Below are 16,007 nucleotides of genomic sequence, written 5' to 3'. Positions count from 1 at the left end.
AAACACCACAACTAGGTGCCATCATCTCCTTACACTCCCACTGTGTGTCCATTGATGCTGCCAAATGCTACACAGCGACAGCGTGAATGACTATCTGGAGCCAGTGTTTGGTTTGTCTGTTCTAGGATACTGTAGACAAATAGTGGCCAGCTCCGTGAAGAGGACCCGCTCTGTATGTAACCATAAATGTCTCATTCTAAGGTACCGATTCTTTTGTTCCTGCTTTCAGGTTCACAGTCAGTTTGAAGCCCGATGTGTTGGTGGGTTGCTTCTGTCTACGAGGCGCTCCTCTTGCTGCCTAAACATAACCAAGTAGACCTAGAAACTAACTAAGTAAACTTGTTTCCGTTTATTTTCAAAAGACACTGTATACATGGAAAAAGCGTAAAATGGGTTAAAGTGTTAGTACCTGTACACACAGAAGTTTAAATTTGAAAAGACACTATGCAAGTAACGAGAAGAAACTGACAAGCCATTCCTGACCAAATTAGAGGGATAACTGGAGCGCCGTGGTTTGAAGAGCTACTGAGAAAGCTGCGTAGGGATGGAGAGTTTTAGTATAAAATTGTTCTCCTTCTCCGTCAAATATGAATACACAGATGGGAAACACATTTGGTATCATTCAGTACGCACTTCCTTGAGGATATCATTATCTTAGATGTGCATCACAATTAAAAGATCATTGATAAAAAGAGAATTTTCTTCAGTGTAATCAAAGTAATCCAATGATAGTTGTCTAAATATCCATGGGCACTTGAAAGGAACGGCTAACAGCTAGTTTGGCATACTTTTAAAAAATGTATACAAATATACACAAAAAAAGGACTCAAAAGAAAATATCAGTATCAGATTTTGTTATGGGGTCTTGCTGGTTTTAGTTGTTTAGACAGAAGGTGAAAGAAGGAAGAATGAGCAAGCATCTCTCCTTTGTAGTGACGAATAAGACTGAAGGGAGAGGCTGTATTTGTAAGGTAAAGCTGTACAATGCGAAAGAAATGCATGATTACATGTGTGTTATATATCATATTTTTTGTGTTCTTATATCCTTTTATTTGTATACTTCCTTTTGCTAAAGCTCTCATAAACTTTGGCCTGCAGTAGACTCATGATTATAAAAAAAGGGATTTGAGTTCAGTTTCACATAATAACTGAAGGAGAGACGGCTGACTTATCTGGGGGAGGCAGAGATAAGTTTGTAACAACAAGAGGCACCTGCATTCCAGCTAGATACATGCCCAGAAATACATCATTGATCATCTTTGAGATAAGACATACTTCTGTTAGTTAAGGCATGTGAGGATGCGGTTGTCCTCCCTCATGACAGCTAGCTCCAATTAGATTGTGGAGATGACGGTATCCTTGTGTAAAAAAGACTTCAGAGTTCCACTTCAACCTGCGAGTTGAACGGACCTCTCACCTGCTCTTGCAATTGCAGCGCGGATACTTTACCTGTGACCAGAAGAATAAATCATCTTGAATTTAGAAGTTGTTATTAGATACACCACCGGACTACCAATCCTTTAATACGCTTTTATGTGTTTGGGAACCTTGCTGGCGTATCGCCCTGCATCAGTGTGACTATTTCAGGATATGTCATCTCCTCCGCTGTCAGTTCCCAGAGTCCATTGTCCCATGCTTATTTTGGCTTTGTCTAAAAAACAAATGTCAGCCAGTTAAACTCAATAGACATTATTGCACTCCTCTCTGATCTAAAACTACACTATATATTTGACAAGAAAGTTTCATTTACAAAAAAAGGTACCCAACCTGCAGTACATCCTCACCATGACCCATTGTTACACTATGCATACATGGATCTGTACATAATTGATCACAACATAAGGATTTCACGTGTAACAAGCTGTTTACCAATTACTTTCTAATAAAAGAATGAAATCCCCAGCTTTACCCCCCACACTGTGTGAGGCCTCAGTATATAATTATGGAGATAATTTGGGCCTGTTGATGCCAGTGGGGATTTTGGCAACAATATCTGTAGTTAGAATGTGATGTACCCGCATGGTGTCATGTTTTCCAGCTACATGAATATTGCAGTTTGCAAAATTAGGAACATTCAACAGGGCCACATTCTGAAACTGAGTCACATAACCTGAGCATCTTTTCTCACACATACTGATAGTATATGAAGGTATAAACAGTTGATGAAAGTGGCATAAAATGTGTCCATTTATTAACTCACGGTGATGCAGGTATAATAATAATCAAATCAAAACTGCTTCCTGTGCAGAGGGTGTTTCCTAGGGTAAAGAAAAGTTTAAGAGTCTTCATCAATGGACCCTTTGTACAGCTTACGTCGTTAAAAGAAATCCTTGTTCGTGTGTGCAACATTTGAAAAACAGGAAAAGGTTTCATCGGATTTACATTGTTTCAAGTATTTATGTAGAGATGTTGCTGATTTAATGTATTGAATACATGTTTATAAATGCATTACACAACTTTGCACATTTGAACTGCCAAGTGCAGTGAGATGTAACTGTGAGTAGGAGAGAGCTGCTACGAACGTAACACTGTTCAGAGGAGCTGTACCACCCTGTGTATTCCGTGTGTGTCTCCCCAGGTTGTCCTGATTGTTCATTTCCTTCCCCTGCCCTCAGCCACTCCTCTGCCTCCCATGTGTGTGTCTCCTGATTGTTTATGCCCTACACTTGTGGTTTCCCCTCATAAATACTCCCCTGCTTTCCCTTGTCCCCTGACAGATTGTCTTGCTTTCTTTCCTGCGAGAACCCCTGTGTGTATTGCCTGCGACCGTAGTATTTTGTATCTGTGTTCCTTGGTGTTTTGTTACTTTTTGCCTCACCTTGACTCCTGTCTGTTCCTCTCCTCCTGAGTTTTTGACCTCCATCCCATCCCCGGTTGCGTCATTTTAACATTACATTTCAGACATAAACTGATTTTCTTCATGATCAACAACTTATTCTCTCAATATCAGGCGATATTGTTTCCATATGTGGAAGGACAAGTCAGAAAGTGACACACAAAGACTTTCAAGCAGAAGACAGGTGGACAGCTCTGCATTGTGGTTTTCCAAACTGTTCGTGATAGTTTTCCTTTTTTGTTGTCTAAACCTGCCAACCATGATGTTTTCCCTAACCTAAGTGGATTAGTTTTATTTTTTTATTTTTTTAACGAAACGGACAATTCGTGTCCCATAACTATTTCACAAACTGCTGTGAGACTGTGTTGGAGAGTTAAAGTTTCTCTGTAGAGCAGAAGGCCTGGTTTGACGTTAAAGGACTTAAAAGATCACGACTCATGAACGTAGACACAACTTGCCATTACAAAAGAAAGAAAGTACTGCTTGAATCAATTTACTTGTGTAAAGCCTCCTGTGTAAGACACCACAACTCGGTGCATGATCACCTTACACTCCCACTGTGTGTCCATTGATGCTGCCAAATGCTCCACATCGACAACGTGGATGACTATCTGGAGCCAGTGTTTGGTTTGTCAAATCTGGGCGACTAGAAAAATGGCAGCCAGCTCCGTATAACTAATGGCTCATTCTAATGTAACGAAAACACGATTCTTATTTTCAGATTATTTTCAGATTGTTATACAATTAAGAAATTTATATATTCATACTCGTATAGAAATATGATGAGTCGGACTGGCTGGCTTTTGTTCCTGCTTTCAGGGTCACAGTCCGTTTGATGCCCGTGGTGTTGCTTCTGCCTACGAGGCTGAGACTGACTGATGGTGGCATTCGCTCTCCTTTTGTGGCAGCTCAAACTGAAAAGAAGAAGAAGAACAAAAAGAGCGGAGAGCCAAAACAGCATGCCAGCCACAGACAGGCATGTGTGCTGCAGGCTGACACACAGGCGCCCCACAACAAACTGGGCCGAGTTTGAAAAGCCTAATTGTAGCTGCCTGCTGCGTTTAGAATAATATAACCTCATTGAAGCACACTCGTTTGAACTCCACTGGATCCACTGTCACCGGAGAAATGACTCCCGTTTCTTTCCTCTGGGAGTCTGGTGAAATTGTATTTGGTTACCAGAGGCAGGGATTCCACCCATAAATCCTCAACCTTTAGAAAAAGCCTATATTTTGCCGTTCATGCTTCATGGAGATAACTGGGAGTTGGTCCTTTTTTATACTCAATGGGAGTCTTTGCGTATGTGCTTTGTTGCTAAGTGCAGCACTTTGGGACAATCCTGATTAAATGTGCAGTGTAAATATATTCAACATGATGCCAATATGGAGTTAACGAGCTCAGCCTATGATGGTTGGGGGAATCGGATTTTGGGAATGATGTAAGGGAAGAAAGAATTAATACTCAGCGCTCAGCTACAAACACAACCTCCACAACGCATATCATGAATATATTCCAGTGAGTAATGAGATGCCAAGAAATGTACCAATGTACAAAAGTAGATCATCTGGCCCTGACACATTTTCTCTCTTCACAGCTCCAATCGGTGGCCAAGCATGCAGCTGTGATCAAAGAGCAATTTTTGTTCTGCACGGAACGACTCTGTTCCCAACGGTACGATCACAGGTTTGATTCCCAGAGCAGTCGGTGCGCCAGTTGCCGGGTCAGTTACCCCGCTGAGCGCCTGTACCTGCTCGCCTACTGCAAGACACTCTGGATAAATGCTGAAAATGTGAATGTGGCGCACAGAAGCCCTCGGGGATGTGACATGTTTCCTGTTGCAAACATAGCTTGTTGTGACAGTCCAGCCATCTGGACCGTGGGCCCCGTGCTCAAGGGCAGTTGAAAGACATTTGTGTGTGTGTGCGTGTGTGTGTGTGTGTGTGTGTGTGTGTGTGTGTGTCCCCCTTCCACCTAATGCAATTCTGAACTGAACTAATATTCTGACCTACTTGAAATAATCTGAAGTGGAGATATTTTCAAATTGCATCGCTGACTATTTGCACATAAATGTTGCACCTGCCTTTTTTAATTAAACCTCAACCCACAATTCTGTGAGTTTGTAAAATAAAATACTGCTAATTATAACACATCTGGGTATTTTATTTGGTATGATAATGCACTGCAATTATGAAGATGTGATTAAGGTGATTTAAATCTAATCATGACTGAAAGGATATTGAGACATGAGTTTAAATTTTAAAATGAATAATATCACATGTTTTTGTTGCCTCATTCAGGTATTAGACAATTTTTTTAATGATCCTGGATTAATAGATTCATGTCCTGAGGGGGCAGCACAGCAAGCTGTAAACACAACACTGACATACTATCTGTATATGCTGTAAAGTTGTATGCAGAGTGTCACGTTTCTGACTGCCATGGTGGATGTAGTCCAATAGTCGCTCTCCTGTTAGTTCTCTGTTGCTTACCGCAAACTCCCAGGGGAGATATAGGTGTCTGTAGCTCCTAAATGTTACACGATGTTCACCAGCTGGTTGCTAAATGTGTCCGTCTGTTGTTTGGTGCTGATCAGCTATAGTGTACAGAAAGATTTTAGAGTAAAACACAGCTGCCTTCTGTTCCTGAAAAACATGGTCACATGCTCTGTAGAGGTAAGGGAAAGTGATGAACTGTAAAATAATGCAGATAATGCTCTGCGGTGTTACTTTCTACAACACATTTCACATTACATTCTATTTATTTGCAGTGTTTGGTAAGAATGTTTAACATACGCGTTAATAGGCTTACAGATTACTCAATATTCTTTTTTTATGGTAGTACGGTATAACATAACAATTTAAATTCAGTAACTACATTTACCATGGTTGGATTATTGTTGTATCGAAGTGGATGAATGTTACTGGTTTACTACCACTTATACTACTGGTCTACGAAATACGGGGCTATAGAAATGAATTTATTTTTAATTTAATAATATACAGAGGATGATAATAACGGTACGCTGCTAATAACAACAGCATCAGCATCGGCCCCCTGCTCCACTCTGATTTGGGGGCAGACCAGATGCCATTAGCGGAGGTGAGCTCCCACTTCCTGCTCCGCCCCGAGTGCTTGAAGCGCCGCTCGGCCAATGGGAGCGCAGCGGGGCGGAGAGCAGCGGCGGCTCGTTTGTACTACGCTGTGGTCCCGCTCCGTGCGCGCGCTCCTCAGCAGCCTGGACCTGCTTCATGGATTACACAGTTTCCCTCAAAGTGCAACATCAGCTGGCGGTGTTCCCGACACACTTCTACCAGGGCTACAGCGTGGAGTTACAGGTACAGTTCATTCGCGTCCCACGTGTCAGTCCCGTCTTCCTCTTTCTTTAACTGTGCCCTGTATTATGCTCGAGGCGCGCATGGGAGTGAGTGACTTTATGGAGATGCTTTACTGCGGGGGAACGGCATGCACGTCGTGTTGCATGCCGAGTACATTTTTATTTTCCTTCTCCACTCGCCGAGATTCTTGTTGCGTGCCACCGGGGGGACGCGGTGGGATGCGTGTGTGAGCGTGTGTGTGTGTGTGTGTGTGTGTGTGTGTGTGTGTGTGTGTGTGTGTGCGACTTTCAAAGAATGCAGAATACAACTCTGTGCACACCTGAAGCAAAGCATCAGTTACCGCGATAATCTTTTTCATAGTTTCAAAATGAGGTCCATTGTACGGTGGACGCACACACACGCGTGTCATCCCAGGTTGCAGAGCAGCGGCTTGTCGGTTCTCTCAAGGTGACATTTAAAGTGGATTAGAAGCACAGTGGTAGAGGATGGAGCTCCACACATCCTCCTCACCTCTGTGGAACCAGTGCCTGATTAGAGCTTGTGTGGAGTGGTGGAGGGCATCGTTAACCACCTTTTGGTATGGGTCATCGTTGGGTTGCAAACAGTCTATCTGGATAGCACACCAGAAGTAAGGATTATTTTTAATTAGTGAATCATTTCTCCTTCATTGCCTTGCTAGATTGATTAATTACTCCATCGATAACAATTTCAAGAAGAGTGAAATCTAAACACCAAATCTAAATCTTCTTTTCTTGTCCCCGATCATTAAATTGCCATTCAGGACTTCAGTGACCATTTCCCTCTTGCACAATAAAGCAAACAAAATGGATAATAACAGAACTGTTACAAATGTTGCTTTAATGTTTCTCAGGTGGTAGGATTTAATTTGATGCAGCATTAAAATGGTTGCTTTCCCCCCCCCCCCCCCCCCCCCCCCCCATGCACAGCCTCAATATGTTGCACAAAAGGTTAGGAGTAACTTTTTGAAGGATATCATACAAATCGCAGTATGATACGTGGATTGAAATGCCTCACACGTCCCAAACTGTTAAAGGGATATGCTGAGTGTCATAGTAAAATAATAAAATCTGTACACATACGACATCCCTGTCCCAGGACCTCACAACGGATCAGGCATCGCGAAAGAGGCCGGACTAAAGAGGCCAATGAGGCCAGGCCCTTGAGGCAGGAGGTACCAAGAAGGAGGCAGGGCCATTGGGAAGGAGGTCAGGTCCAGGGCTGGATGCAGGAAGCAGGGGCAAGGAGTCAGGATTAGTCCCATGACTCGCATGAGTTGCTAGTAACATTGTCTATTGTGAGCCGCTAGTCACTCGGTAGTCACGTTAGTCGTTGAAGAGTGTGGTTGACGTTAACTTCGCTTACCCTTACTAAGTGGTTTTGTAGCCTAAACTTAACTTCCTGTGAGGACAAAAGTGTATTTTGAAAGGACAGTACACAAGCCAGGCTGGTCACATCCAGCATTCATAGCAATTCCTACATATATATGTGCTGTATTGTAGATATCCCACAACATGTTTCTGTAAGTTATCCACGTAATCTTTAAATGAGGTGGAGGGGTCCAACAAATCTTTCAGCCAGGAGACCAGAGTTTGTTCCCCATGTGAAACGAGAAGTCAACGTTAATGTGGTTCTGATGCCTAAACCTAAGCAAGTAGTTTTGATGCCGAAAGTTAACTGAGTTTCCTGTGAAGACAGATGTTTATTTAGAAACGGCCGTAAGCTTTTGTAGGAAAACGCACCAAAGGTTAGGAGTAACTTTTTGAAGGATATCATACAAATCGCAGTATGATACGTGGATTGAAATGCCTCACACGTCCCAAACTGTTAAAGGGATATGCTGAGTGTCATAGTAAAATAATAAAATCTGTACACATACGACATCCCTGTCCCAGGACCTCACAACGGATCAGGCATCGCGAAAGAGGCCGGACTAAAGAGGCCAATGAGGCCAGGCCCTTGAGGCAGGAGGTACCAAGAAGGAGGCAGGGCCATTGGGAAGGAGGCCAGGTCCAGGGCTGGATGCAGGAAGCAGGGGCAAGGAGTCAGGACATAGGAGCAGAAACATAGAAAAGTATATTTTGTTAAGCGCCATAAGGGTACAGTAAGTGTCACTTTGTTTTAACACTATAGACACTCAATTTTGAAACAGGAGCTCTCCTTTTCTCCTGCAGCACCCGTTCAACAAATACTTAAGATCAAGATGTGGGTGATCTGTTTTAGTGTGCAGCCTCCAGCATGATGATCAAAATAATACTGCAGCATTTTACCAAGCAGGCGCCCCAAGCTCTGTCTCAATCCGCCTCTTTTACAGTTGACTTTTTCCCCTGAGAAGCTGCACGATATCTTCTCTTCTAAGACGCCACATGAAAGTTGTGCACTAAACAGAAACGCATTACAAATAGCCTCAGATATTAAAGCTCCTTCATCGACCCGTTCTTTAATATCCCAGTGATTTTCCTGCGTCTGTTCAGGACCTCCAGTCATCCTTTCTATTTTTGAAAAACTTCAAGAGTGGGGAAATAAAACTACACTTCCATTATTCCCCCGTCTGTAATTTGTGATGCCTATAAATAAGAGACTTTGAAGCTCAGTGCTTCAATGTCATCAATAATTGTTTGCTTTTGTGAAGTTAAAATTGCCCTCCTTTGTTGCTTTCCATTCCCTTCTCGCAGCAGTTGTTCACAGTTGTATCGCCATTGTTTCTTTCACAGAAGGTCAACCAAGATGGGTTTGAGGATTTTTAATAATCTCAGCTGAACGCGTTTATTTTCGAGTGGAGACATTGATTTGAGGCAAACAACTAAGCAAAGTTAGCCACAACAAAGAGGAACATGTGTGCTTTATTAAAAAGGTGATGCAACTTTTCTTAGTTTCTCTTAACGGCAGAGTAGCAAATGGACTTAAAAGGGCTTTGTTCTGCAGAACTTGGATCTGTATCTTTTTCAAAACCAGCATGCAACTGCTTCCCTGGTAGCATCTAAAAGACATCTAATGAATGTTCCAGAAACACAGAGAAAAAAAATCAATAAGGCAATTGGGGTCACTTGGTTGAAGTAGCTTCTTTTGGGGTTTGTCTTTTCTTTGTTGGCAGTTATTTGTGATTAATTCTGTTTTCATTTTATTTCTTTTCTAGTTAGTGGGATGCTGCCTTGGTTTTTTGTTTGTTCTTATTTTTCTTTAAGTTGTTTGCAGTGCCTATCATGGCCCCCACCGTCTGTGAACTCCTCCTGCCTGCCTAACCAGCTGTCACGGGTTAAACCAAAACTTTATACTGTCCAAATAAAGCTTATATTGTCAAAAGAACGTGGCCTTTTGAATGTACTTGCCTTTACGGTCTTTGAACCGGGTCTCTGTGGCAACGGGGTGCTACAATATTATAGTTGAAGACCAGACAGGCTTCATCAAGGGACGTCAAGCCCAAGATAACATAAGCAGAACACTACATATAATTGAACATATTAAGCATAAAAATATCAACGCAGCCCTAATGTCTTGATGCAGAAAAGGCATTTGACAGTGTAAACTGGGCCTTGCTGTATCTGGTACTTGAGAAATTATGACTAAATAAAAAAGCTATTCAATATGTTAAAACACTTTACCAAAATCCAACAGCAAGGATAAAAATAAATGGCAGTCTGACTGATGGTATATCACTAGAAAGTTCCATCAGGCAGGGATGTTGTCTTTCACCGACTCCATTTGCAATTGTTATAGAGCCTCTGGCACAAGCAATTAGGCAGAATAAAGACCTTAAAGGGATAAAGGTTGGAAAAGACTAACACATCATTGGGCTTTTTGCAGATGACGTGATCTGTTACTTAGAAGACCCTGACAAATGCCTGCCTATACTAATCAACCAACTCGAGACGTTCGGCTTCTACTCTGGATATGAATTGAATCAATTAAAAACATATTTTAACACTTAATTACAAACCATCCGAAATTATACAACACACTCTTAATTTAAATTGGAGTTCTAAAACAATGACATACCCCGGGGGTAACTATAACACAAAGTATTGAGGATCTATATAAAGTCAATTATACTAAAGAAGATCTGGACATTAAGAGTGATATGGAGAGATGGGCTGTTCTCCCACTAGATTTCAGTTCAATGATAGATATTATAAAAATGAGCATACTTCCAGACTCCTCTATTTCTTTCAATCACTACCAATCGAGATCTTTGAGAAACAATTCAGAGCCTGGGATAAATTCATTTCAAGGTTTACATGGAACGGCGAAAGGCCAAGAGTCAAATATGAAACACTACAGATTGGGAAAAATAAAGGGGGCATGGCATTACCAAACTTTAGGCCACATTTCCATGCATCTCAAATTAGAACAGTAATCTACTGTTGTACCAACGATTATGAAGCAAAATGGAAAAACCTTGAGCGATATGTAGAAGGAAGGGAAATTCAAAGCCTTATTGGAGACAGAAATATAGCAAACGATTTACTTGAACAGATGGATGCTGTCACCTGATTTACATTAGAGATGTGGTTCAAATTGGTATGAAAATATAAATTAGAAGAAGAGCTCAGGCTTCTGCGATGGATAGGCTATGATAGACATTTTATTCCAGGTACTCTCAATCAGAGGTTTAAACAATGGATTCCATATGGAATAACAGCAATATGTACAGTTATTAAAGATGGAAGTGTCTTGAGTTTCCAGGAGCTAAAAGATACATATTCACTAAATAACCAGGATCACTTCAGATACCTACAATTGAGGGACTTTTTTAACAGAGAAATAAAGCACAAAATTAACTTTTGAAAAAAATGGGATACTTAGAACCATAATAGGAGCTTACAACTCAAATAAATATAGAATCATATCAATTTTATATCAAAATCTGAGGGAAAAATTAGGAAATACAACATTTAATGTAAAACTGAAATGGGAACAGGAAATTAGTGTGAATATTACAGAGGATGAATGGTCGAATATTTGGAGGATACAACAATCCTCAACATGTGCGCAAACTTGGATAACACAAGATAATGGTGCGTTCACACCAAACGCGTCAGCTTACTCGCCTGACAAGTTGTGTTCATTCGCGTCTTTCGCAACCATTTGCGAAAAGGGGGCGTGGCTTATCTCCGTTGCTTGTCGCCGTAAAAACAGTTATAATTGCCGCCATCCACCACGGAAGAAATAACCACTAGTTCTGCTTTATACTTGTTGTGGACATCCCATAAACGTTGGAACATCTAACGCCCTCGTGTTTGTGTTCATAACATCACCCGTAGGCTCACACAGCTCGGGGAATTTCACCGACTACGTCTCAATAACTTCCGCTTCCAGCGCTACTAGAGCAGCAACAGCAGCCAGGCGGGCGGAGCGTCTCAACACTGATTGGCTTTCGCCAAAGTTGAAATACGCCATTCGCGTCTATCGCAACGCCCGGCGAAATTCGCAACCATTCGCGTCTGTGCATTGACTTTGCATGGGATCTACTCGCGCGAAACATTCGCAACGCCCCATGAGAATACTTGAATGTTTCTCAGGATTTATCATGCTTTTGAGAGGACAGAGCAAACCAGACCCCCCCTTTTTCCTTGTCCTTGTTTTTCATTTCTGTATGTACTGTATGTGTTCTATCTGTGGTGAAAAGACAAAAAAAGAAAGTGTTAAAAACCATCACAAGGCCTTGCTAACTTGAATAAAATGTACATGCTCACCATCATCATGCAGACTCTGAGGGCACCAGGAGGATATAACATGCAGGATATTAGAAGGGGATTAAAACCTCACTTGTTACCATGGAAATTAAAGAAATTTCAAATTTCATTCTTAGCCATCAGCTATTGGTCTGAAAACAGATAATCCTTTGATGGCAAGAGGCTATATTTCTGTGGTTCCCGTGTATACAATGGTGCTCATTTGATTTGCAGCTTGAGATGCGGGTTTGGAGATGGAGTTGAGACAAATAGCCAGGTAACAAGCTATTTTTAAACCAACCAAAAAACTAAGTCATCTCCAGACAATAGCTGGAGGGTTCCCAGATTGCATTTGGGCCAATACGTTCAGCCCTTCTTTGCTCTTCAAACGGACTGTTTATCTGCATTCAACCCAAGCCTGCTATGACAGGATTCGTCACTAGAATCAGAAACCAGAACGCCTCCCGTGCCAAAATATTGTCTTGCTGCCGAATGATTCTACATTGTGAATGCAGAATCTTATCATAGAGATTAGTTAGAACCCAACCGCTGCTGGTTACATTTAGCATGATTTAAGCAATGTCTGCAAAAATTAAATTTGGCAAATATAAAATGTAGCCTGCAGATAATTTGTTCTGCAATTATTGTAATTTCATTTACATTGTCACACTTATATTGGGCATCTCTGGTCTGCCAGCTAACCACAGAACAGACTTAATGAGATGAGGATGTGGATGTGGACAGCCCTAGACACTCAACAACTTCCTGAGAGTCTGCATTTAGCTCCTAGAAAGGATGTGCTACTCTGATAAAGTATTAGTGCTAGTATTAGTGCAGATCAAGTGGATTTGGTGTCACCCAGATATAGGAGTAAACCTTGTTAAATCTATTTTCTTTGCAAATGAGCACATTTTACACTAGCAGCGTGGAACCTGGAAGTCTTATACTTTCCATAATGCAACTCAATAGTGTCTTCCATTAAACCCTCCTGGGAAATTTATGGGGCCCATGCAATCAACTTTTATTTGGATTATTCAACTGTTTAGGCTACATATTACTAACCATGACATGCAAAACTGCCTTTCATCTTATGATTGTGAGAATGGAGGCTTTACTGATCACCGATAGCAGGCAATAAGTAATTACTTAATGACCTTTAAGTAATGACCTTCCCTTTGAGGTAATGCTACAAAGAATTAAGTGGACAGCTTAGTGGTTGTGTTTTACGCTACAAGACAACATTTTGTATTTTGTATTCCCCGATTGGCTTTTGCTGCACCAAGAGAGTCTTTTGAATTTTGGACTGAGCCGATATATGGATCTACACACTTGCCCTTTTAGTCAAGTGCTTTGGAAATGAGAATTAGTCTAAGAGTATAACAGCCAACTGTAATGGGTATAAGCTAAGAGCTACTGCATGTCCAGTCTCTTGCAACCGGTGTGTGCTGTAATATATCCTCGGCAGTGGATCATTTAAGTTTTAATCATTCAGCTTGATGTTGTGCCGGCTCTGGAAATAATTAATCTCATTAAGCTGACCAGTGTCACAATTTTACTCAACATTTGCCCTAAATGTCTGCTCTGGCTGAACACCAAGCTGATTATATTACTGAAGAGCAGGCATCTGCCCAGTGCGCGTGTTAATGTTTTCACTCAGCAAATCTGCGGGCGACACTTGGGTCACACTGCATGGGAATAGACCACTTAGCAGCAAACACAAAGGCACTGCTCATCGTTTTGACCTCGAGGCATGGCATTACAATGTGGCTTGCATTTGCCTCCCCAAAGATTACACAGTAGAGTGATAGGGACAGAATGGGAGTCAGATCAGTGCACAGGCCTCTGGGATAGGAAGTACAGTCTCTGCTATGTTAGTGTGCTGCCTTTGGCTAATTCCACCGGGGGCACCCCAACCTCCCAGGAGCAATGTTGGAGTACCAGCTGAACAAAATGGTGCTGATGACGGGCCACAGTGAACTCAGGAAAGCCAGACAGCTGCTTTAATCTGCAGCTTTTCCTGCCTTCTAACTATAAAGCAAGCGTGTGTGTGTGTACGTGTGTGTGTGTGTGTGTGTGTGTGTGTGTGTGTGTGCGTGCATACGTGCATATCCTTCACATATCTGAAGAACCGTCCATCCAATTCACTTCACACTTTAGGGGTGTGAAAGTGCAGCGTCGACGTTGGTGCAATTTGGACATTTACAGGCCACAACTCATTGACTGCAATCACCTTTCCTGCTCGATGATGGATATGCAAACGTTACAACCAAACTCGTCTTCCATTCCCTGGAGTCAATGACCAATGCAAGCAGCGCTTTCAGGGTCACAGCAATTAGCCTTCTCGGTAAGGGCCACGCGCTCCTAACCTAATATTTCTGTTTATGAAAGGTGTGTTATGATGAATGATTACACATTTACAAACCGATTGTCGATCAGCTTACTGCCCAGATCTAGACCCTGATTTAAATTTGGAAGGTGTCTGGTCAAGCACAAAGGAGGGCACTTGGAATTCTGATCACCAACAGATTCGCTCTAACCGTGTTCATAGAAAATATTACCCCACGTAAACTCCACTGCATGCAAATGATAAATGACCTCTTGTTTAGTTTATCCACTATGAGGATTCTTGGCACTTGTATTCACATGTGGGACTGTGCACCAATCAAATTATTACGGACAAAAGTGTCTTCTAGCTGGTCTGGCTTTCTTTCACACAGGGTGTTACAGGTGTCATGCAAGACACAGGAACTTGCTGAATTTATACTGTCCGTCACACACACACAGTTGCTTCTCTGTCTCTGGACCACACACTTGCGGCAGGTTTGCAATACAAGGGAGACGTCCTGTGCACAAATGCTCTGCAACTAAATTAGATTTGACTTTCATAATTTGAGGCACAGTCCCAACAGCCACCAATAAGTTGCACTGGCCTCGTGAGAAATATGCACAGTATGAGCCTTTTCTATAACAGGACCTCATTATGACTTTTACAGCGTTGAGCGCTTCAGAAGTTCTTTGTGACGATAGCTCAAAGCCACAGCCACTAATGATCAGTGGAGTAGCTATGATTAATAACCAGTTTCACTACTTGTAATTCTGCATATGGAATAAATGACCCACTCTGATTCATGAGTCACCACTATCATGCATGTGTTATCATCATTCTCCATTAAACAGGTCTTTATTTCATTGTTGAAGGTTACTTTATTCTGGGAATTGAGAAGCAGTCTTGTTCATTATTAAAGACATTTTAAAAATAGTTTTAATAAGCATTACTTTTTCTGAGGAATGATTGAATAGCCAAAGTACTAAATGACAGTTCATGTAGTTAAGTAGTATTTAATCCTATTATACATGTGGCTCAACATCGTTTGCATTTGTTGATATTTGGAGTGCTAGTTGCTAGTAGTGCTAGTCAATGACAATGCATGCACCAGTTGTAAAAATTATGAAATATTTCTAGTAAAGCACTGTTTGGAGATACTGTAGTTTTTTATTTGTACAGAATCTTTCTTGTAAAGTAGTAAGAAATTAAAAATGTGAAATTAAATCTGTTTGGAAGTTAAACGGGTCACATTTCTCTCTCTCTATCTGGCTTTATTAAAGTTTCTTGCCAACAACTGAATCTTACAAGATTACATTTGAACAGTTCATAACAACAACAATGCATTTTACCTTCACCCAACGCTGATGTTTACTGTTTGGAGCATGAACGCACCAATATGGAACTAAATACAATTGTTCACAATGTAGCATTATCAGGGATTGACGACTAGAAAGCATTAATGCTGATCTCTCCCGATGCATGTTCCCTCAAAAAGATCATTTATTTATTTTTCACTTGTGTTTGGACTTGCCAAATATACAGAGTTAACTTGCAGCAAGTGTAAATATTGAGCCACGCTATTGAACGTCTACATTTTTTTCAAAGCTCTGATAAGGAGTGCTTTCCTATCCCACCACGGGATAGGAAAGCACTTCATTGCTGTTTTCTATGACTTTTTTCGCTGTGGACGTTTATTTCAAATCATTTTGGGAAATAATGTAACCATTTTGCCAAGTCTTTAGCTTCCTAATAACACATGTCATTATGAATTAAAATGATTGTTTTATAGTATGTAAACCTGGTTGTGTTTTCAAATACCT

The 16,007-nt window shown here is 41.3% G+C and overlaps 1 protein-coding gene across 1 annotated transcript in view; it reads left to right on the top strand.

Moving 5' to 3' along the window:
- The first annotated feature begins 6,083 nt into the window (after positions 1-6,083).
- Positions 6,084-16,007, top strand: part of zmat4a (zinc finger, matrin-type 4a) — a 103,825-nt gene continuing 93,901 nt past the window's right edge. The window contains exon 1 of the mRNA XM_034541364.1: positions 6,084-6,171. Coding sequence (XP_034397255.1) covers positions 6,085-6,171 — 87 coding nt within the window. The 5' untranslated portion in view covers position 6,084. The remainder of the gene's footprint in view (positions 6,172-16,007) is intronic.

Source organism: Cyclopterus lumpus, chromosome 9 (genome assembly GCF_009769545.1).
Source record: "Cyclopterus lumpus isolate fCycLum1 chromosome 9, fCycLum1.pri, whole genome shotgun sequence".
NCBI classification, from domain to species: domain Eukaryota; kingdom Metazoa; phylum Chordata; class Actinopteri; order Perciformes; family Cyclopteridae; genus Cyclopterus; species Cyclopterus lumpus.
This window is presented reverse-complemented; position numbering and strand designations above follow the sequence as displayed.